General features: G+C 32.7%; 2 protein-coding genes across 2 annotated transcripts in view; one reads left to right on the plus strand and one right to left on the minus strand.

Annotated features, from left to right (window-relative positions):
- Window positions 1-365: 365 nt before the first annotated feature.
- Window positions 366-17447, minus strand: LOC127501930 (pre-mRNA-processing factor 17-like). The gene is made up of 15 exons (XM_051874274.1): window positions 17078-17447; window positions 16820-16906; window positions 15456-15585; window positions 15281-15367; window positions 14560-14699; window positions 13090-13186; window positions 12869-13008; window positions 12436-12510; window positions 10876-10921; window positions 8993-9094; window positions 8643-8758; window positions 7358-7491; window positions 4647-4723; window positions 2302-2446; window positions 366-766 (listed from the first exon to the last, which is right to left on the minus strand). The coding sequence occupies exons 1-15, from the start codon at window positions 17258-17260 to the stop codon at window positions 589-591; spliced, it is 1737 nt and encodes a 578-aa protein (XP_051730234.1). The 5' UTR covers window positions 17261-17447; the 3' UTR covers window positions 366-588.
- Window positions 17448-18650: 1203 nt separating this feature from the next.
- The window catches only part of LOC127501933 (actin-binding protein WASF1-like), a 60682-nt gene continuing 54778 nt past the window's right edge, over window positions 18651-24554 (plus strand). Inside the window, exon 1 of the mRNA XM_051874277.1 lies at window positions 18651-18979. The gene's annotated coding sequence lies outside the window, so the exon portion shown is untranslated. The remainder of the gene's footprint in view (window positions 18980-24554) is intronic.

The following is a 24554-nucleotide window of genomic DNA, read 5'->3' on the forward strand; positions in this document are numbered from 1 at the left end:
GTCACGCACTTGTGATATTTGCTTTTGTAGAGACACCAAGTGTAATTTCCCACTAAAGTAAAAAACAAAACACGTAAAAGCAAAATTCCCAGTGGAGGACTACATTACCCATAATGCCAAAGCGAAATCCTTCCAATCATGTTGCAGTTACCATGAAATAAAGCTTTGGAAATTATTTAGAACTCAAAAATGTGGTGTTTTATACTATAATCAATTTCTTAAAGTCAATTTGAGGAGTTTGTCCCCTAATTAAAGATGTTCAAGCTTTTTTAAATAGTCTTTGCCTCTAATTAAATGCTGTGATGTTGTGATTAATTTACTTCCGGAAACAAACGCAGCCACCAAAACACACAGACAGCAGAAAATAAACGAGAGACATTTATTATTTTCAAAAAGAGAAATGTGAGACATGGATTCATTCATTAAAACACAAAAAGCTTGAGCTGAAAGTCTCTGGTGTGTGTGTGTTTAGGACTGGATACCAGCCCGATAAGAAGTCTCAGATCCGCGTTAAAAGCTCAGATTCAGGAGAGACAGTGTGTGATGAAGGAAGGAAGCGTTTGCCTGAAGCTGCGGTATGTTTGTCCCTCAGTCCCAGAGTTTGATCTGTCCGTCCCAGCCGCAGGTGATGACCTTGGACGTCTCGTGAGGGTGCCAGAGCGCGCTGATGCACACCTTATCGTGCGCTTTGATCCGATGATACAGTTTAGTCGTCTTCCAGTCCCAGATGTTCAACTTCCCGTCGGCATCACCTGAAACCACGTAACTGCAGGAAGACACGGAGAGAACGAGTTAAAGAGGTTTACTGCAGTGAGGACGACTAATGCTGAAACAGGAGGACGTGCAATACTCTTCAAACTATACCTCCATATTAATGCTTTCGCTCTGAAACGGCTTAATAAGGTGACTGTATTTTTAATCAGAACTCAATTAAAAAGTCATCATGGCCTAATAAATCACTCGGAGTGAAATAAAACCAAAAATCACAATGTGGCTAAACTTATAAACTGGCTGTTGTCAAAAAAGAAAAACAAGAGAAACTTTAAATGGTCCCTGTGGTTTCCTGCCAAAATAATGAAGAAATTGATACATAAATATTAGAATTGTAATTTTTCAGCTGTACTGTAAAATAAAATTATTATATTTTTCTCAAATACTTTAATAAATAATTATTTTCCTTTACAGTGAAATAGTACAAACGTAATATTTCTTAATTTGTTTTAATTTAGAAATAAATAATAAAATCATAATTGTAATTTTAGAGCTGTACTGTAAATTAAAATTATAATATTTTTCTTAAAAGTTATATTAGTAAAAGTAATATTTCTTAATTTGTTTTAAATATTTTTATTTAGTAATAATACTAAAAACAATTGTTAATTGTAATTTTACAATTGTACTGCAAGTTAAAATGATATTAAATAATATTTTACAGTAAAATTTCTTAATTTGTTAACAGTAGTATTTCTTAATTTGTTTTAAATAAAATCTTTATTTTTATTTAATGATAAACAAAATAATTATTGTATTTTACAGCTGTACTGTAAATTAAAATGATATTTTACAGTGAAATAGTGCAAAAGTAATACTTAATTTGTTTTAAATATTTTTTATTTAGTAATAATAAAATCATAATTATTAATTGTAATTTTACAGCTGTACTGTAAATTAAAATAATATTTTTTAAATATTTATTTTACAGTGAAATAGTGCAACAGTAATATTTCTTAATTTGTTGTAAATAAAAATTATATTTTAATTCAGTAATAAAAATAATAATAATGAAATTATTATTATATAGTCATATTAATAATCACATTTTTTTGTCCAGCCCTACAAATAAGCACAGTAAACATGGAGCTTTTATAAAAAAAATAAATAATAATAATAATAATAATAATAATAATAATATGCATTTAAAAATTACAATTGCAATTTTTAATCAGAAAAATTAAACATCAAATAAGAATCAACATTATATTCACACAACCTTGCTTACTTTTAAAATGTTTAAAACATCATAAATATTCAGTCCTACTTCAACCCTACTAACAACTGAGCCATATCTACAGTCCCGAACCAGGCGTCTCTCTCTCTCTCTACGACACGTGTGTGAAAGTGGAAGTAGAGCACACGGGACCTGAGTGAGACCATCTCATCTACACACATCTGTCTTAAAGCTACAGCTGTTTTACCACTAAATTAGCTCTGCTTTAAGGAATATGTTTCCTTCAAGAGTGTTGAAACAATCACAATTAGAAACAGAACATCAACAGAAACGTCCAGTTTGAAGAGATTCACCTCATGTCCGGAGAGAAGTCCACCTGACAGGCGTACCCCGCCACCATGTGACCCTTGAAGATCTTCTTCTTGTTGAGACGGAATCGGTTTTGAGCTCCGAAGATCAGGATCTGATTGTCCATGGACTGACAGGCCAGCCACTTACCTGAGATCAGCACAACACACACGTCACACAAGGAACTACACATCCTGAAAATCAACTAGTTTAAGTGACTAGTCTTTAAAAAGCACTGAATAAATATCGGTCGACGATATTTATCGTGCGTTTTCCTATCAATTTAAAACCATCGGCATATCAGCATATATATAGCATGAAAAAGGCCGATATAACAGATGGTTTATTAATTAACTGCGTGAAGGCACTGAGCTGAATAATGTCTGTTGCATAATCAATGATTTTCTCTGGGTAAAATAATTAAATACTTGCTAAAATACAGCAGGGCTCGTCAATAAGGACCGCCCGGGGTCAGCGTAAATAATGCTCGGGACAAATGATGGAACTGTCACTATCCCAATCGGGCCAGTGCTGCATCTTCACAAAAGTTTATCCTTTGCATGCATTTTATTCAAGCAGAAGAAGACACGAAAGAGAACTCAATTCTACTCACTAAGTTCGCAATGCCTCAGACAGTGTGCGAATACTGAATTGAGTTCTCTTTCACTTCTAATTCTCACAAAATTACAACAAAATGGCCGTCTTTGCGGGTATCCTTGTAATTATAATTGTTTGTCGTAATGAAAGTAAACAGCTGGGAAATAAAATGCTTGTGTATCAGTATATTGGATCCGTGCAGCTCTTAAAGTGACAGCAGCCTAATATTCCTGCTGGAATAATAAGGATTAATATATTTAATTTGTACAGAATATATTTCACATGTGATTACTTTATTTCTGTACCTGAAAAGCATCACATGCATCTTTGTTCTGTTTTATTCATGTTGGCCTGTTTAATGTTAAATGGATCCAATCCATGTTCAATAGAAATTATTTAATGATGCAGCCATAAACTAGCTAGTATAACTTAATGCATGCGTTTTTGAACTTTGCTCATTTAAAACATGATCAAAACACTAATCTATTTTAACGACAAATGTTCAAATAAGTAATAAGACAGCAAGTGACAAATATCGGTATCGGCCAAAAGTTGTTTGTTAAAATCGGTATCAGCCAAAAAACATACAAACGTGAAGGAATCAGTTATTCATTTAATTGTTTAAACATAAGAAGTGGAAATAAATAACTTTAAATGGATTTCATTTAATTCATGATTTAAAATATAGTTAATAATCGTATATAGTAATAGTAAACAATCGTAATAGTAAATAATAAAAAAATTAAAAAAAATTACTTAATTCTCCTCTTCTCTGGCTTGTTTCTCAATCTTGCTTGTCTAATATTTATATTATCTAATATAGATTGATTTTGTTCCTTTTTTGTAAGCCACTTTGGATAAAAGAATCTGATGATGTAAACTGAAATATAAATAGATATGCATAAAACTGTTCAATTCATGCTTTAAAACAGGTAAATAAAACCATAACTACAGTAAATTAATAAATAGTAAAATAATAAATAAACAATCAGTTTTAAATTCCATTTTTAATCAAGCCAAATGCTTTTCTTTATCCATTTTTAATCAACTTTAATCGTCTCTTCAGGGCAAACAATGAACTTTTGACTCAATTTTAAGTTGTGTACGAACAAAGTAGCATTAAATAAATAATATTTAGATTTATAAATAAATTGTATATAATGATTTATATGAATATGATTTATAAATAAATCATATTTAGAACACAATCAAATTGTAAACAAAATTTAAAATGGTTTATTTATTATTTTACTATTTATTACAGTTATGGTTTTCTTTAATTATGTTTTAAAGCATGGACTGAATGTATATCTATTTATTTTTCAATTTACATGTGCATTTATGCATTTAGCAGATGCTTTTATCCAAAGTGACGTACAAAATATTGAAATATTGCTAACTTCAATAATCAACTAGTTATTGGACCATCCTGACCCAATCTTAGTTGAATTCTGTCTCACCTAAGCTCGATTAAATTAAAAAAATGAAGCGTCTCAGATGAATTTGTACTGGGTTCACACGGGTTCATTTGCACCTCAGAAGTGCAACTTCACCATGAAGAGCGAGAAATCTGTGTCAGTTCGACAGGGCTGTCATTTACACGGCAGAAAGAGAGGAAGAGAAAACGAGGACACTCTTCTCTCCGTCTGTGTTTGAGGGATTCTGATCAATTATTGATCAGAGAGGAAGCGATACGAGCGGCAGGGTCACATGACATTTACAGTGTCAGTGGTTCATGTCGGACGTCACTCACCATTGGGCGACAGTGTGACCGCGGGCATCGAGTGCATACTGGGCTCAGCGATGTATTTGAAGTCCACAGGAATATCCCTGAAAAAAGAAGCATCAAAACCTGCATTACAATCAAGCACATCTTTAAGAAATTAGATTTTTAAAATGCTTTTAAAAAGAAGTCTCTTCTGCTTTCCAAGGGTGCTTTTATTTGATAAATTTTGAAATATTTTTACAATGTAAAATAACTGTTTTCTATGTGAATATATAGTAAAGTGTAATTTATTCCTGTGATCAAAGCTGAATTTTCAGCATCATTACTCCAGTCTTCAGTGTCACATGATCCTTCAGAAATCATTCTGATATGATGATTTGCTGCTCAAGAAACATTTATGATTATTATCAATGTTGAAAACAGTTGTGCTGCTTCATATTTGGGGGGAAAAACATGATGCACAACCATTCAGTAATATACAAATATATATATATATATTAAAAAAAAATATATATAAAAACGTATTCATCAAGGACACAAATTGATCAAAAGTGACAGTAAAGACATTTATAATGTTACAAATAAATGCTGTTCTTTTGAACTTTCTATTCATCAAAGATTCCTGGAAAAATCAAACGTATGACGGTTTCCACAAAAATATGACTGTTTTCAACATTGATAATAATCAGAAATGTTTCTTGAGCAGCAAATCATCATATCAGAATGATTTCTGAAGGATCATGTGACACTGAAGACTGGAGTAATGATGCTGAAAATTCAGCTTTGATCACAGGAATAAATTACACTTTACTATATATTCACATAGAAAACAGCTGTTTTAAATTGGAATAATATTTCACAACTTTTACTGTATTTTTGACAAAATAAATGCAGCTTTGGTGAGCAGAAGAGATTTTTTTTTAAAAAACATTTTAAAAATCCGACCAACCCCAAACTTTTTAACAGTTGTATATATAATATATAATACTACTTATGATTTCAGACTGAAATTTATTTGTTAACCAGAGAAACGTAAAAATGAAAACATTCTCCTCCATTACGAACCGTAAGAGCTTCAGTCATTCATCAGGTGACCTATCTGTACTGAACAAACATTAGTTTTTAGTTCTTCAAACAGTTCTTTGAAGCTCCAGGTCTTCAGTGCCATTTTTAATCTTTTATCTCACTCTTGCTGACATTTTCTCTCTACTGACACACACATTCAGTGCTGTGTTTGAGTTTTGTAATCCATCTACAGCAGAGAAAGCGCCTCCAAACTGGAGCAGAACATTGACACCCGAGGCACGGGAAGAGAAAATCCCTCAAGACGACACGCGTGTCCCAAAATAACTCTCCGCATGAGAGAACGAGAACAAAACCCCGGCGCAGATGACTTCATAAAATCATTCTGTGCATGAAACTGGTGATGCACTGAAAATATTCAGACAAAAGTTTTTGGAGGGCAGAAAACATTAGCGCTTTTGAGTGTGTTCGACGTCTATTTCATGCCTCAATATGGATGAACTACAACAGGTAAAAATAGTGCTGGATTAACAATATCGATTCTTCATTTTTAATTCATTAAATCCCATGAATCAATCTTTTAGTCTATGCTGTTTTCAACTGAGTGAACAAAACTAAACATTATTTGTAGCGTCTGCCCTCTAATAATCACAATAAGCTATATTACTTTTGATATGAAACAAAGTCTCATCTTTAAATGAATGATTTATAACGAAATTCATCAATAAATGGGTTTTTGTCTCTCTAATGTGTGGCGACAGGTCATGAACCAATCATCTCTTCTTCTTTACTACTAGTTACGGCACCAAATAAACAAGAATGAACATCAGAAGGAATGTTGAAAGATACAGAACAACTTACTAAATGAATCGTGTCTCATGTAATCAATCAATCAGTGTTTCAACCACAGAAGGATGTCAATAAAACATCTTGAGAACAATGTCACATAGCACCACATTTAGCTCAGAAAATCCAGTTAGTGACCATAAACTCGATAGTTAGCTAGAAAAATAACTCTAGAGAGGAGAATTTGGATACATATATGCGTTAGATTACATATTTATTGTAGTTTTAATTAATCTGTTGTCTTCATTAATTAAAGGGGTCATGAACTGCGTTGTTTTATAATGTTTCCTGTGGTGCACTTATAATGTTAGTTTGCTTTTTACATCAAAAATTTTCATAATTTAGAAATAAAAAGCATTTTTCCTACCCTGATTTTAGCCCTCTGATGTGAACGCTCTGTTTTAAGGGGCGTGTCTGCTGTGAGACTTCAGTGTAAACGCCCACTGCTGTGATTGGCTAACATCTTTGCAATTCGAAATAGCTAAGTATTACTCTCTCGCACATTTTTACTTTTACAACTCTCAAGGTTAACTAATCGTGAAAAGTGCTGCATTACATTTAGGTCTATGGCATTATATTTAGATTGTGGCATTGAAAGGTTTGCAGTGATGAACATGTAGACATGTTGAGTGCATGAAAGCAGTGATCTCGTCAATTTCTGCACACTAACGAATGCTTTCATCATAACTAACAGTGCAAACGCGATATAACTAAGATTTGTCCAGAATTCAGTCACTGATAAACTCACACTGTTTGATTGACAGCTCAAGTGATCATAAAGGGAGCGTTCTTTGATCACTTTCTATTTATAATTGAATCACATTTAATTTCCATTTAATAGGAGATTCAGGAATAAAGTTTCTCCTCACCACTCCCACACGCGCAGACTTTTGTCGTCAGAGGTGCTGACGAAACGGCGGTTCTCGTCCACGAAGGTGATGGTGTTGACGGCACCCAGATGTCTGTCGTACTCCTGAACGACCTCACCGGAGCGGATGTCCCACTGCACGATGAAAAACACACAAATCAGCATCCCATGAGGTCAACAATGATTCTCAATTGATTCTGAAAACTTCAGTATTGACTCTGAGCTTAGTTTACACAAACACACAAAACCATCAAACAAGTATATTATCTTTCATAGTTGAAATAAAATACAAAGTCAATTCTTTGATAAAGTTCAAAAGAACAGCATTTAATGTTCAATATACAAGAGTATTGATTTCTTTAAAATAATTATAAATAAATAAAATTATATTATACTTAGCCTGTTAAATCTGCCATCAAATAGTACTTATAATTATATTAGTACATTAAAATGTACAAATCAATTTAATATTCAAAGATAGTCACCTCGTTAATAAGTAGAAAATACGTAATAATAATATATGCAGATCAAGAATCATTTTAGAATAAAATCTGTACTTATAATTATACAAGTAATTTAATAAAAAAATGCACAAATCAATTTCATATTCAAAGATGGTAAACTCATGAATAAAAATAATAAAAAATGTAGATCAAGAAAAGTTTTAGAATCAAATCTGTACTTATAAGTTAATAAATTATAATTATAATATATATATTTATAAATTTATTAAAAGTAAGCTAATAAAAATGTACAAATCAATGTCATATTTAAAGATGGTAAACTTATTAATAATAAGAAAACAAATATATAATAATAATAATAAATGCAGATAAAAAAAAATCATTTTAGAATAAAATCTGTCCTTATAATTAAACAAGTTATTTAATAAAAATGCACAAATCTGTTTCATATTCAAAGACGGTAAACTCAATAATAATTAGGAAAAAAATGTAATAATAATAATAAATGTAGACCAAGAATCGTTTTAGAATCAAATCTGTATTTATAATTATACCAAGTAATTTACTAAGTAATTTAATAAAAATGCACAAATCAATTTCATATTTAAATATAATAATAATAATTATAATAATAAATGTAGATAAAGAATGGTTTTTGACTCGGACAGTGAGGTGTGTAAATCTTCATTACCGCTGCCGTGTGTGTGTGTGTGTTAGTGTGTTTATGACGCGGAGCGTGAAATAAGCTGTCGTACACAAGCGTCCTCATCATGTACACGAGTGGAGAGCCTTTAATAAGGACACTCGGCTCTCGCTTCATACCTGGACGATCTTCTTGTCCGACATCCCGGCGACAAACAGATTTTGTTTGTCCTCATCTGGGTTGAACTTCACGCAGTAGGGAACCTTCCTGTTGGTGAAGCGGGCGATGCACTGACCTGAAAGAGGACAGAGATGCGTTTCACATCACAATGAGCTCTGGGACTAGTGACGATTGACCTAAACACCCCATAATATGTTAAACTGCCCGTGTGTTTGTGGCTCCCCCTGCTGGTGGAGCAGAGACTGAGACTCGACAGATGTGTAAACTAAACCGTTTAAGATGGATATGCTAAACTCATCTCTGAACATCCATCTTGGATCCTGTTGGTGTGTTTGTATTAAACTCTCACCGGTCTCTGAGTCCCAGAGTTTGAGATATCTGTCATAGGCGGCACTGAGGAACTGCGTGCCCGTGTTGTTGAAGCAGACGTCACGCACCGCTTTACTGTGACCTATAGAAACACAAGACATCAATGAGACCCGCTATTCAAAGATTATATATATATATGACACATAACATACTTAAACTATTGGGTCAGGGAAAATAAAAGCGAAACCAGCAGTGTGGATCTATCTGTGTGTGTGTGAATGACTTAAGACTCGACGCTTCCCAGTGTCCAGTGTCCTTCCCACTTCCTGGTCAACGCTTTTTATCAGCCCGGCAACTGTAGCCATGGTGATATCAGTAACCCACGGAGGCGAGTGACAGCTGCTGTTAACGACGATGACGCGGCATGACGAAGAATTAAGACCCTCGTCCAGCATCTAAAGACCACAGACTGCTTTCGCTCTTATATGTTACTAAACCAAAAGTTGAGGTTAAGGGCATAAAAAAAACATTGCTGTAATAATTATTCATTATTAGGATAATTATTGTTGACATAATACTAATAATAATAATTATTATTATTAGATAAATCTATTATTAGATTTATAATAATTTGATTTTTTTAAAATAATAATTATTATTATTATTATTACTATTATTAGATTTAATATTAGATTTATAATAATTAGAAAAACTGTTTAATAATAGTAATAATTATTATTAGTAGATTTAAAATATAATTATAAAAACAGTTTAAAGCAGACAGGGTAAAACAGTATAATAAAACAAAAATTATTATAATTCTGTTTTATATTAATTATATTAAATAAATATTAATTATATTACTCTAACAGAATTTTTTTTAATTATTGTATTCTTGCATAATAATAATAATAATTATTATTATTCGGTTTTATTCTAACAGACCATTTTAAATTATTGTATCCTAATAATTATTATTATTTTATTCTTATTATTTGAATTATTTACATATATATATATACACATATATATATATATATATCATAATGAATAATCATTAATGTTATTATTGTGCAAAAATACAATGATTTAAAACAGTCTGTTAGAATATTATTAATATAAATAATATAAAATAGCATAATTTTTATTATTATGATTATTGTTATTATGCTGTTTTATTGTGCATTTTTGAATTCTCTCATTTTTAATTCTTATATAATTTCATTCTTAATATTACTTGTTATATATATATATATATATATGTTGAATAATCATTATTATTAATGTTATTATTATAAAAAATTATTTAAAACAGTCTGTCAGAATAATATATTATTAATATAAAAGTGTAATTTTTATTATGATTATTGTTATTATGCTGTTTTATGCTGACAGTTTCAAACAACATTTTTAAAAATTATTTCTCATGTTTTTATATTTTATATAATAATAATAATATTAATAAATTTAATTATTATTGTTACTACTATTGTTATTATTCAAGAATTAAAAAAAAGAAAGCACATGACTGTGTCCAGAGCGGCACATTAAAACACTCTCAGTTTCCGTCACACGATAGTTTAATGAAGCTGAATTAATTAAACCTGTCGACAGTGAGATTTTGCAGAATTGAACATTTGAGCTCTGAAGTCCCGTCCGAACGCATGAATGTCATTCAGCTCATCTCCTGCGAGTCTCCTGAGTTCGAGAGAGCGTGACGGAGCCGAGCGGCGGTTCTGACAGCGCTTGATAAATGAGCCGAGACACTGGAGAAACAGCCTCTGATTTATTCCATTACTCACGTCTCAGAGTAATTAAAGCACATCACTCAATCACGCTTACACGCCACAGTCTGTAATAAACCGTGTGATTCTTCCTCTGTGGCCAAACGAGACTACAAGAGAGAAAAGTGACAACACTCACCAATAAACGTCCGTGCACATCTTCTCTCATTATAAACCTCCCACAACTAGAGCAAAAGACAAAAACAACATCAGCACAGACAGATATCTGGGTAGTTTTTCAATAAAACGTTTCATTATGATAAAATGCAGATTAACGCACAAGACAAGTATCTTTAAGATGACGCAGCTGGTCACGTTTATTTCATTATAAATCACCTTTTAGCTTTATGTCCGTTCATTTAAAGATTCCTGAGAAAATTATTTTTAAAAGAAAAACGTTCCATCTGGTCTCTCTATTAAGAATTATTTTTAATATATATTTGTAAAGCACTTTTAATAAAATTCCAAAAAATAGTGAGGTCATAAAAATTGCTTGCATAATAGTTATGACATAATAATAATAATAATAATTAACAGCATTATTATTATGATTATCACTATTATATAAGAATTATTATACAAGAATTAGAAAGAAGTTGCTTAAAACAGCATAATAACTGTTTGTTATTATTTTAATTATTATTATCATTCGGATGTACTCCAACAGACCAATTTAAATTCTAGTATTTTGCATAATACTTATAATAATAATTATTATTAAATAATATAATATTAAAATTAATTAATATTAATATGAAAATAATGTTCATATTAATTATATTAATATTATATATTCTAACAGACCGTTTTAAATTATTATTGTTGCACAATAATAATAATAATTTATTATTATTTTGTTTTTATTTTAACAGACCATTTAATTCTTGTATTTTGGCATAATTATTATACTATATTAATAATTACTATTAATATTATTCTATTAATAAATAATTATAATAATTTATTTAGTTATTTATTATTATTTTTGTTATATTATATTGTTATTCTATTCATAAATAATCATAAAGTTACTTATTATCATAGTTATTATAATCATTAATATGTTAATACATTTAATATTAATTATATTGATATAATATTCTAAGTCTTTTTAAAATTATTATTGTTGCACAAAAATAATAAAATAAGTCTGTTAATATAAAAAATAATACTTTATTATTATTATTATTATTCAAAAATACAAGAATTTATTACTATATTATATTAATATTATTCTATTGATACATATTATTATTATTATTATTATTTTATTATTATATTAATAAATAATAGTTATTATATTAATATAACAATCATTGTAATTTTAATTATATTAATATATTCTAACAGACTTATTATTCAAAAAATATTGTTGCATAATAATAATAATAATTATATTATTCATATTATATAAATAATATTATATTCTAACAGTTTTAAATTGTTATTACTGTCGCATAATTATTATGTTTTATTTTAACAGACTTATAAATTCTCGTATTTTTATATTATTATTATTTATTAATAAAAATATAATAATATTGTTATTTATTCTTCTTATTATTAATCATTTTAATTATTGTTATTATTACTAGTATTCAAGATTTAGAAAAAAAATGTTAGATGAAATGTAGAACCGTTTTACACGACACTGCTTGACCTCTCACTTCAACACGAGAAGTGTGTTTAAAGATCTCACCTTGATTTTACAGTCCATAGAGCAGGACAGCAGCAGATGACCAGACGCCGGAAACAGCCGGATGGCGCTGACACCCTGCAGACAGGAGGTGCAGTTTGTGTGAACATACATGAAACGATACGAGAGAATATGGTACGTCTGTCGAAGTAAACGGTTGAGTCAGTATGTAGTCACACTCACACTGCCGGAGGGACCGAGAGTGAACGCTGATGACATGAAACACCATAAACTCCATCCAGACACAAACTCAACACTGTCTAGACAATTTATTAATAAACTAGCGATTTGTTAAGCATGCTGTATAATATATTCCAAATGAATCGATATCGAATCAAAGTGAATCAAATTGCAAGCTTGTGAATCGAATGGTGAAATGTGCGTCAATGTCCAGCCCTAGTCTACACACACTGATGACGGGCGGCCGTCGACTCACCTTAGTGTGTCCGGTCCACACATGCAGCTGTTTCTTGGGCAGGTAGCATTTATCCGGGATGTCCGGCGAGCGCAGGTTGATGCCCACGTCCTGAGGAATGTGCAGGTACGAACGGCCCTGATAGTCGTACGCGTCTTTAACTGCAGTGAGGGAGAGACGGAGGGTTAAGAGCAGATCGAACACACGTTTGGTTGACTGTATGTTGTTGTGGCGTGTCGTACTGTGAAGGATGGTCTTCTCCTCCGCCGGAGCTTCTTCTTCATTCTTGCCTCTCTTCTGTCTCTTGGCTGTGATCTCGTCCAGCTCTTTCTGCTCATCCTGTCACATTAAAACATGATGTAAAAGGTTAGTCTATAATAACACGTTAAAGGTGAATTTGGCTAGTTTTGTAAATTAAAAAAAAAAGAGTTCGCCGATAATACAGTTCTCCGCTGATTACACAAAAGCCGCCCCCCAGGTGGCGATTTCTTTTGAATTTCTCACAGGCCTCTAGGGCCGTGAGTCAAACATGCCCAGCGAGTTTCATTCTGATCGACCTCCGTTGACCTTGACTGATAGCTGCTCAAACTTCAGTAGCTGACGGCGAACATGTTTTTCTAGATGCAAAATGTTGAGATGTTTTTCCCCTCAGACGAAGACACCGCACGCCAATTTTCAAGTCGATCGGACTAACGGTGAAGTAGTTATAGCAGTTTTCATGTTTCAGTCATGTTATAGCGCCACCTAGTGGTCAATCCCCGTATTATTTTTTTTACTGTGACCAAAGATTGAGTCAATAGACAGGTGTAAAAAATTGGTGTAGGATTTACTTTGAAACAATTTTCATACAGAAATTGCTATATATAAATAATAAATAATACTTTCTAGTAAACATACTTTAAACTTTGAATTTTTTATTTATTTATTTATTTTTTTTAACAGTGTTTTAGTCACTTTCTGTTCACAGTTTTTTTTAAGAGTCCAGCCAACGTGACTAGTATAACATTCATCGTTATTTTTTACTACTATCATGCAATAATTTTTCTTGCCCTAAATTATTTTTTCATGTTAAAACAGCATATTTTCTAAATTCTGTCATAATCAATAAACAATCTTTGCTTTTACGTCATGAATGTTAAATTAAAGTGTAACCAGAGTTGCAACAGATGCAACTTTTGATCCTAAAAATGAATGAATGTGAACTAAGATTAATAAAAGCTGTAGAAATAGAGATTCATGTTTAGATTTATTACAGTTTGTTAGTTTTATTAATATTTTGAATTAGCTTTTATTTTTATATTTTTCGTTTTCATGTTAATTTTAGTTAAATTTTTATTCATTTTATTAGGTGCTTTTGTCATTTTATTAGTTTCTTTTTTAGGTTTAATTTATTTTTTTATTTAAGTTAGTTTTAATTTTTATTACCAGTTATTAATTTTCGTGCTTCAACTTAAACTTATTTCAGTTAACATTTCTACGTTATTTAACTAATACTTATTTTTTATTTTATATCAGCTTGTTTTTAATTAACAGTTCATGTTTTTAATAGTTTTAGTTTGCGATAATAACCCAGGTTTACTCGCAAATTTAGTTGCAGCACAAGCGAGAGAAGCAGGAAAAAACTACATGCATTGTGGGTGTTTGGTCACAATGCACTTTAATCCTGGTTTGGGATTCATCTTATAAACTGAACATTTTGAACGATGTCTCACCTCAGAAGGTTTGGCCACGTCTTTCTCATCCTGATATTTGGCCCAAGGGCCCAGAAAGCTGTCGATATCAGCCGCATCTCCTCCTTTCACCTTCTTCCTCTTCTCAGACTTCTTTGGTCCCGTCTCAAACACCGTCAGCCCTAGTGGAGGAGAACAACAATAACAGCAGGGCTCCAGAAAAACATTTGAATTAATAGGGATTAATAATTAATATTTCAGTACCAAAAAAAAACTTTGACAAACTTTGACAAAAATTGATTTTTTGATGATATGATATTTTATAACAGTGATTTCATAATGTCTAAATATAAATTCAAAAATAAAACATGTGAACAAAATACATATATTAGGGAGTGGAAATGGCTAATAAGCCAATAAGTGCTCCTCTGCCGCCTTCTACTGGTTATAGAGGTCATTTTTGAATAAAAGTGTTTGTTTGCCACCAAGTGTTATTTTCCTACATCTTAAAACTGTTAATTTTACAAGTGGGGACAATCCTTGAAGGATGAATAAGTAATGTTTTGGTTATCACATGAAAAATACTAACATTTAAATTGGATAATATTTAGAGCTTTTAGTGGTACATTTATAATAACATGCACTGATGAATTCTGCACCATAAAACAGAGAGTACTGTCCATTTTGATTGTATGACATTATTTATAATTGCGAAACATGATGCAAATAAAAAACAGCAGATGGTGAACGACGTGAATCTCACCTTTGTTTTTCTCCGCTTCTTCTACAGCTCCAATGTAGCTGCTGGATGAGACCTGACTGGTGTCCACAGACGGGTCCAGAGCGTAACCTGACCCATAAACGCCAAACACACACGTTTGATTTCATTCTATGCAGGAATACGGAAGCTATACAAGTGAGAAAGACGTATAACTCACCGAACGTAGAGAAGGTTCTCCTCTGCTGCTCGAACATGAAGTCGTTCACATGAGCCGGTTCGGCGTAACCAGACAGCATGTTTCTCGGTGCGGCCATCTGCTGGGATCGGAACGGGTTCACTGGTCCGAACTGGAATGAGATGAGACAAACAGTATAAATAAGACGGTCATATCACATAATACAGGGGTTTTCAAACTGTAAAAAAATAAATAAGAAGATTAAAATAAGTTAATAAATAAGATTAAAATAAATAAATAAAATAATTTGATTAAGACAAAATATTAGTTTTTAATCTATTAGATTAAATTGGAATAAAATAAAATAAAGCAAATGAATAATACTAAATAATGGCTAATAAGCCAAAAAGTGATCCTCTGTCCCCATCTACTGGTTATAGTGGTCAATTCATGTCTTTTTATTTTAAATAAAAGTGTTTGTTTGCCACCAAGTGTTAGTTTTCCTAAATCTTTGAAACTTTTAGTTTTACAAGTGGGGATAATCTTTGAAGGATTTTGATTGCATTACACATAATTCATAATTGCGAAACATGATGCAAATAAAAACGGCAGATACTGATATATATATATATATATATGTAATTTACTAGACATTAAATTTAATACATTTTTTATTTATAATATAAATCTAATCTAGAGATGACCTGTAAAAACAATAAATAATAATTAAGATTAAAATAAGATAATAAATAAATGTGATTAAAAAAAAAGAATAATCGGATAAAAATTAGATTAATATAAAACATGAGTTATTAATCTATTAAGTATATTAGATTAAAATAAATAAATACAAATTTAGATTAAAATATATAAATAAAAATTACTTTAAAGTTAAATAACAAATAAATACATTTAACAGCGAATTACTATAGTGAGTAGAAAAAATATATATAAGGTAACTTAATAGACATTAATTTTTGATTTATAATATCTAGAGACAAACTGTAAAAAATAATATTAAAATAAAAAGTAAATAAATTAATGTGATTAAAATAAAATATTAGTTACTAATCTATTAATTAAATTGGATTAAGATAAATACAAATGTAGATTAAAATACACATAAAAATTATGTTAAAGTTAAATAAATAATACATTTAACAGTACATTACTATATTGAGTAGAAAAAATATAAAATAATGTAACTTAAAAGAAACTAATTTTAGATTTATAATAAACTGTTTATAAAAGGTAACTGCCTTTTATATTTTAGCATGGGGGTCCCTCACACAAAGATGGTCTCTGACATCTAAAATATTGAAAACGCCTATAAATATTGTGTTTCAAATATTATATTTGAAACACACAATATGCTTCCATCTGTCTCGACAAATAGCTATATTCACCTCTGGAGCAAACATGGTTTCAAATGTAGGGTTGTAAGTGACTTCTTTGAGTGCTGGATCAAGATGCACACCGGTCTCAACATCTTCCTGAAAAAGACAAACAAAGAAAACATTATTTCAGCTGTTATTAAGCGACCAGGCATCAGGACAGCGAAAATAAACACATTTGACTCGACTGTTTTCCCTCAAAATCAGCTGTACTGTAATAGTAGACAGGTTCGAGCATTTGTGACTGTGTGCCGCGCGTTTCTTGTTTACCTTCACGGCGACCTCGGGCGCTGAATTCAGAGCGGCTAAAGTCGTTATAATGTTGGATTTTAAAGGCTGGAGATGCGCGACCGAGTCTGGTTCGACTTTCTGTGGACTAGTACGGGATTCTGACTCATTTTCCGAATCTGAGTCGCTGCCGTACGAAACGAGGGCACCCACCGCCGCCGCCATCTTTGCTGTTGTTGGTCTTTCGTCAGCGGGTCCTCAAAGATGGATATTTTTTTTTTCAAATATCTTAAACAAAGTATTATTTTTAAGAAAATCTTATAAAATATGTCTGTGCTTTAAATATAATATAATAAGCATATTACTTTTATATGTCTGAAATGGAATGTCAAACGGGCGCAGTTGTAGTGCAGTAAGGTAGTTGTATCTTTTAGGACAACAGCTTACAAGAGCGCGCATGGCGACGTACACGCGCACTGTGTAATGCGCTTATTCTGTATTTTGTTTTATTTTCACCAGGGTTATTATAGTTAACTAAAACCATAAAAAACATTGTGTTGCTTTGAATAAAATAAACGTTAACTGAAAAAAAAAGTAATATATATATATATATATATATATATATATATATAATTTTATAAACATTTTTTTTAGCTTATTTCATCATTTTTCTCATTTTCATTTAGTTAAACTTGATTTACTAATATACAATAAAAAAATAAATAAATGTATTTAAAAAAAATAACGGAAATTTCACGGACTTTGATGACGCGTTTTAACGGTCATCAGCATCGTAAATCTTGCAAAGTTTTTTATATTTTAATTTTTTTTTTAATGTATGCACATTTATAACACTATAGTTAGTATTTTATTACCTTTTCATCAAATTACAGAGAAAAAAAAAAAAAACTTTACTGCTGTGAGGGTGTTTCTAACACAGCGGCTGTGAGAGTGACGGTAAAGTTGACATCTTTCTCTCTTCTGACTGCCGTTATCAATCTCTCTATGTTTTTCCTCTTTTTGAAAGTTGTAAAAACACTGTTGTTGAGTTCTTCTTTTGCTATTTGAGAAATTGGGAACACAAAAAAAATATATTTAATGTATTCTCTCAATCACCGCCATAGAATTTTACCCAACTATGACGACTTCCGCTTCGAGAAAATATGCAAAAATTACGCAAAGAATAAAATAAGAAGAAGTAAAACAGATAAAATGAAAGTGCAAAAAGTCGAAATTATGTCTTTCTATGTCACAATTATGATGTTTCATGTCATACTTTTGACTTTTAATTCATAATTTTATGTCCTAATTATGATTCACCAAAGCATGTTTTCTCCCTTATGTGGCTTCCATAGATTTCTCATATCACAGCTAGTAGGAACATGTAATATGTGGGTGTGGTTTTTCCAAAACAAATCACATACAACACGTTTAAGTTGTTTGGGTGCTAAACAAGTTGTTTTTATTTGCAATTACTAGTTAGACTTGATGGGTGTGGTCTGTGTGCGACATTGGCCAATCAGCTCAGGGATCCCGCTGTGGGCGGGGCGCGGTTTGTTGCAGCGAGTTCCTCGGCTCTGTGGCTCCAACAATAGAAAGTGGGACGTACCATCTGCAGCCGGAGGGGTGGAGTCACACACACCGACATCCCGAACATCGCTTCTCCTCAGAAAAGGAGCACAACCTTGATTCTTAAGGGTTTATGCCTCGTATATGTCTATTATTGGCTGCTGTGGCGGGAAATTAACCCGATCGTTGCTGAAGAAAACGCAAATGAATGTTCATTGTGGATCCCTTTTCCAGCGTTAACGGTCCTCTGGTCCCGGATTCACTCCAGCTGTATATCAGTACTGTATTTCTGCAATGAACACCGCGCGGCTGAACAGAGAGGAATATTTCAAGGGAAAAAACATGGAATAATAAGAATAACTTACATTTATTCAGGTATGGCGTTTTATGCATGCTTGTTTATTACATTCTGGCGCTTGCTGTTAAAATGAGAGAAACGCATAATGCAAATCCGCATGGGAATAAAGTGTTCACATTTGCATTTTTTTTTCCTTCTCGTATTTGTCTTCTCTGGCTGATGCATTGCCCGTGTAAACCAACACTGCTTGGCCCCATTCAAGACTGGTTGACAGGTGTGGGTTGAATTATGCATGCATCTGAAATAACTTGCATAATGCAGCCTGAATGCATGAGCATTACATATTAGATGCAACTTATGTTTGTTTGCATTGAAGGCATAAAAAGATGACTTATTTCTCACTGCCCTGAGGTCTCATGCTGCCCTGAGATTGATGCATTCAAGGGGGAAGGGGAGTCACATCTGTATGGCAAACACAAGGCAAACTATCACACCAGAATGCAATGCAGTTTGCATGCTGGCTAAACAGTGTGCACTCCAAATTACTGCTGGGATGGCATGCCAAATATTTTGCTGTTTTCCAGTAGGAGAAAAAATAGTGCACACACAATGCATAATGTAAATGCATCCAGTTTATGCGCGAATTAAATGTACATTTGAGTGCAGTTTTGTGCATGCAGGGGGAAGGGCAGCAGTCACTGGAAGACTCGCTTTGTGAAACCCGAGACTTCAGAAAGCACAAAGCATCTCCATCGCTTCTCTTCTCAATTTTCCTGCACTTAAAATAACGTGTATTTCAAACTTTTTTTTCGCTCTTGTGCGCTTTAACGCATTAACATCTTGTACAGCTGTCGTGCTTTCTTTGCCGAATAAAGGTGCTGTGTGAAATATGAGGAATGATTCGTTTTAATGAATCGGTTAGTTTACTGGAACTGCTCAAAGAGCCGAGTCACGTAACGTGTTTTGCTATAAAAAAAAAAAAAAATGTGGTTAAATACTGCTGATTCGCCTCGTTTACGTTATATGGATTACCTAATAAAGTTCTTTCTTTGCCTTTGCTCGGATGATTTACCAACTGTTCGAATCATTAAAAAGAACCGACTCGAAAGAACGATTCGATCGCGCGTCGCTAGTGTGTCGCTGCGATTCAAAAGCTTTATATAGCCATTGTATTGCCAAAGCATTAATAAAAAACCTTATATAATGCTCTAATGCAGCGTTTATCTTTTGGAAAACCCAGATTAAGCTGGTAAATGTGTTTTGGAACCAGTTGAGCAGCTTATATTCCACAAACATATTTTTTGAGTATTACATGATCATCTTGACCAGTTAGTATCTGCTCCAGCTAGTGTGTATGATGGTTTTGATTTGAAAGTTTCTGTCTTTTTTAATGCGTATCATTTAGTCGTACACAGACAGTGTTCACGTATAGATGTTTAAGCATGATGGACATGTTTTCCCATGTTTTTCACTCTGACTGCTTACGTTTAAAGGGTTCAGTTGCTGAATATCAAACAGTGCAGCCTGACTTTTGTGCATTAATGATAAAGAAATATGTGAAATGTGTCAGTCTGATGTTGTTGTTGAGCTTTTGCTGGCGATGCAGAAAAGTTCTTTTTTTCTTGTCTGGGTGGATTTTCGCTCGGAAAACCTTTTTCTGTGTGTTCTGGCTTTCATGCGGCTTCTGTTTGATGTGCTGCCAGGGCGGACCGTACAAACCTCACGTCCAGAAGTAGATCAGAGGGATGAGAAAAGAAAAAAGCGTGTGACAGTGCTGGCCTGGGTTGGGTGATACATATATTTATACTACTGTGCTGTTGAATGCTTGAATCTGATTGGTTGATGAACATTCTAAGGTGTGCAGTTATTTTCGCACGGCTAAAGTAGCTCCAGGCAGGTCTTGACCGCATTACAGTTCCATATCACTTCGCCAAATGATTTCAGTTATTTCGAAGTTCCGACAACAGCAAACGAACCAAAACACACAAACGACACTGACCTAGCAAATAAATATAATAAACAATAGGATAAAAACAACAAATTATTTCCATGTTTTTGCCACAAAATTACGTTTTATTATGTACGGAAGGCAAATAGTCTCTTTCTCCCACTCAAACACACATACGGACACACAATCGTACAGAATCGTGTTGTCAGCGCTGACGATTTTATCAGTAAAATAGTTTAGCAACTTAAAAGCTACATGACATTTCTCACTAGCGAGAAAATAATGGCGCTGTTCTTGAAGCAGATAAACTTACAGTTTCGCTATTAGTCGAGACGCTGTTGTTGAGAGACACAGGGCCCTATCATATACCCAGTGCAATGCGGCGCCAGGCGTGACGCAAGTGATTTTTGCTAGTTTCAGCCCAACGCAGTTGGCATTTTCACATCCTGCACCACGTTGTTTAAATAGCAAATGCATTTGCGCCCATTTTGTGCACCCATGGGCGTGCTGGTCTAAAAACAAGGTGTGTTCAGGTGCATTGTTGGCGTGTTGCTATTTTGAGGCTACTGCGACATTAACCAACTGAAACCTGGTCTAAAGTCAATGGTGCACTGTTTGTTTTGTTATTTAAAGAGCGCGTTAGTAATATGTGCCTATATGCGCACGTACACTCTGCTTATTACACACACAGGGACGCGCAGCAGCACACAAGCATGCCAAATATTAAAAATAAAAGGACTACAATGTAAAAGATTATTATTGTGTGCATAAAAAAGCTTTGGCTTGTCCCGTAGATGGTTTCCTCGCTAGAGAAGCGTTCAGTTTTTCCGCTTGCAAATTCCGCCATGTAAATAGCGAATCCGCCATGGTGTGAGCGCAACTGGCTTTTAAAGGGAATGGAAATGAGACTCTGATTGGTTTATTGCACGTTACGCCCAAAACACACCCATTACTCATTAAGATAATAGGGACAACCCTTTTAGACCATGCGCAGAGCACGCCGACCGTTTTTCCCGTCGTTAAACTAGCAAAAGTGGATTCGGACACGCCCTAAGAGCACTTGCGCTGTGCGCTTTAGACCATGAGCTTAGATCGTTAAAATAGGACCCACAGACTCAGGTAATTCACACGCTTATTCTCTCTCTCTGTAATAACTGCATTATTATTCTGCGATCAATGGCTCAATCACTGTTGCTAGCTCTAAAATGACGTTTTGGAATTAGCAACGGAGGCGTGGGATGAGATGCATAAGAAATTAGTCCTACACACAAGACAAAAACCTGACAAATATCTTGAAATACAAAATCCGATCATGCCTTGAGGTGTGGTAACCGTAGTATAAGCGGAATAATTGACTCTAGTTCATTGAATTATTAGAAAATAACACACACCCCTTCTCGTCATGGCTGCATTACCATCTCGGGTGTGCATTATTTTCTAATAATTCACTGTCAATTATTCCTTACATAAATGCCACTTTTACATTTTTGATGCAGATGAATTGTTTAATCAATAACCAGGTAAACAGAATCAGAAAGGAGAGTGATGCTGTGCCATTAAAGAGAGAAAATGGTGGTATGTTGGTTGGAAGTGTTGTAAATCCGCTGTACGCCCCAGCTGTGAAGATGCCTCGGACACAAGAGTCTTTGTTCAGTCTTTCTGTTTCACAAAGCTTCCTCTGTGTCCTGAACTGGGGGTTAGTGTGTAGTTAGTATGTGTGTGTGTTGTTATCGCCCGTCTTTGCCAGCGTGCCACAGAGATGCCATGCTTTGACAGATGAAAGTCTGCCAGGACCGTGAAGTTCAATACCTGCACTTCTGTGTTGATGTTGAAGATCACTTTTATCACAGTCATTATAATTGAACGGTTTTATTGTTGATTTTATGATGCATTGAAGAATCTTTCAAGAAAAGAGCAGGCGCATGCATTAAGAAAATAGAGTTGTTTTCGATTGCAGGAGGTTTGTTTCATGACAGTATGTTTCTGAAGGCAGCTTTTCCAGTTTTTCTGCAGTACATACACTGCCTGAAGTAGAGATTTGATTTGGTTATTTTTGTTATTTAGTGCTCGTGTACTGCACCATAATAAAAGTCACCAAATACATTTTCCATCAAAATCACAAAATAAACTATTCATATTATAATATTGAAATATTAAATAAATATACAAAATTAAATAATAACAATAATATAAAATATTTAAAAATAATAAATATTATATTACATTAAAAAACTATTAAATAAATTAATAAAAATATTACGTTAAATAGGGATTTAATATTCGCTCAGAAATTACTAGTAAAATAATTACTAAGTTTGTCACTGAATTAATGAAATTTGAAGTAGAGACTGAAATAGTGTTTTCTTGTAAAACATGCTCCCATAATGTTTGTTTTATTGACAACTAAAAAATATTTTAATAAAAAAATTACAATTTATATACAAATTAAAAAATATTAATAAAAAAATTTGACGTTTCGCATGTTTACATATTCATAATTATGAGGTATAAAGTCAAAATTATGACACAAGTCATAATTATGAGGTATAAAGTCAAAATTATGACACAAGTCATAACTATGGTGTATAAATTCGAAATTATGACATACTAAGTCATGAGGTAAAAGTCGAAATGATGACGTTGTAATTATTAGGGTATAAAGTCAAAATTATAGTCATAATTATGAGGTATAAAGTCGAAATTATGACATACTAAGTCGTTATGAGGTATAAAGTTGAAATTATGACATATTAAGTCATATTTATGAGGTATAAAGTCGAAATTATGACGTCATATTTATGAGGTAAATAGTCAAAATTATGACATACTAAGTCGTTATGAGGTATAAAGTTGAAATTATGACATATTAAGTCATATTTATGAGGTATAAAGTTGAAATTATGACATATTAAGTCATATTTATGAGGTATAAAGTTGAAATTATGACATATTAAGTCATATTTATGAGGTATAAAGTCGAAATTATGACATACTAAGTCGTTATGAGGTATAAAGTTGAAATTATGACATATTAAGTCATATTTATGAGGTATAAAGTTGAAATTATGACATATTAAGTCATATTTATGAGGTAAATAGTCAAAATTATGACATACTAAGTCATGTTTATGAGGTAAAATGTGGAAATTATTACAAATCATAATTAGGATGTAAAACTATTTCTAAAATCATGTTTGGCATGTTTACATGTGTTGTTTTTGCTGCTGGACTTCAATCATTGTGAAATGCTGAAGAAAAGCCGCAAAATGAAGTTGTTTTCATGCTCAATCACACCCATCACTAGTACAGTCATATCATTTTTTTGTACTAAGCACTCTTTCTTTGCAATTCTGACATCTTTGTTTGGTCTCGGCCTTGATTTATTCGTCATTGAGTGCCGTCCGCTCTAGCAGGGACTTCCCATCGCGCGGTGGTTTGTTGGTTTTGTGGCTGAAGGCAGGTGGAGACTATAATGCATTCAGATCCTACATGCGATTCCCCAGAGGCGAGCGCGGCGTCCGCTTACACGCCCTGCGTTTGGGTGGATTCCTTTGTCCTCTCGCTTATAAACAGGTGGTGATCCTATACTCTACTGGCTGATGACACCTTGTTTTCTATTTTACTTCATTTTGTGCTTCTGTGTTTGACTTTAAGTTCATTCATATTCAGATTTGAATATTCAAATTATACTGAATGACTTTGCA

This window comes from Ctenopharyngodon idella, chromosome 20, assembly GCF_019924925.1.
Source record: "Ctenopharyngodon idella isolate HZGC_01 chromosome 20, HZGC01, whole genome shotgun sequence".
Taxonomy (NCBI): domain Eukaryota; kingdom Metazoa; phylum Chordata; class Actinopteri; order Cypriniformes; family Xenocyprididae; genus Ctenopharyngodon; species Ctenopharyngodon idella.

Coding starts and splice junctions, on each gene's coding strand:
- LOC127501930 (XM_051874274.1), bottom strand. CDS start 17,260: ATGGCGGCGGCGGTGGGTGCCCTCGTTTCGTACGGCAGCGACTCAGAT. Junction 14,700..15,280: donor AGAAGCGGAGAAAAACAAAG/GTGAGATTCACG, acceptor CTCCTCCACTAG/GGCTGACGGTGTTTGAGACG. Junction 2,447..4,646: donor GGTCACACTGTCGCCCAATG/GTGAGTGACGTC, acceptor TGCTGATCTCAG/GTAAGTGGCTGGCCTGTCAG.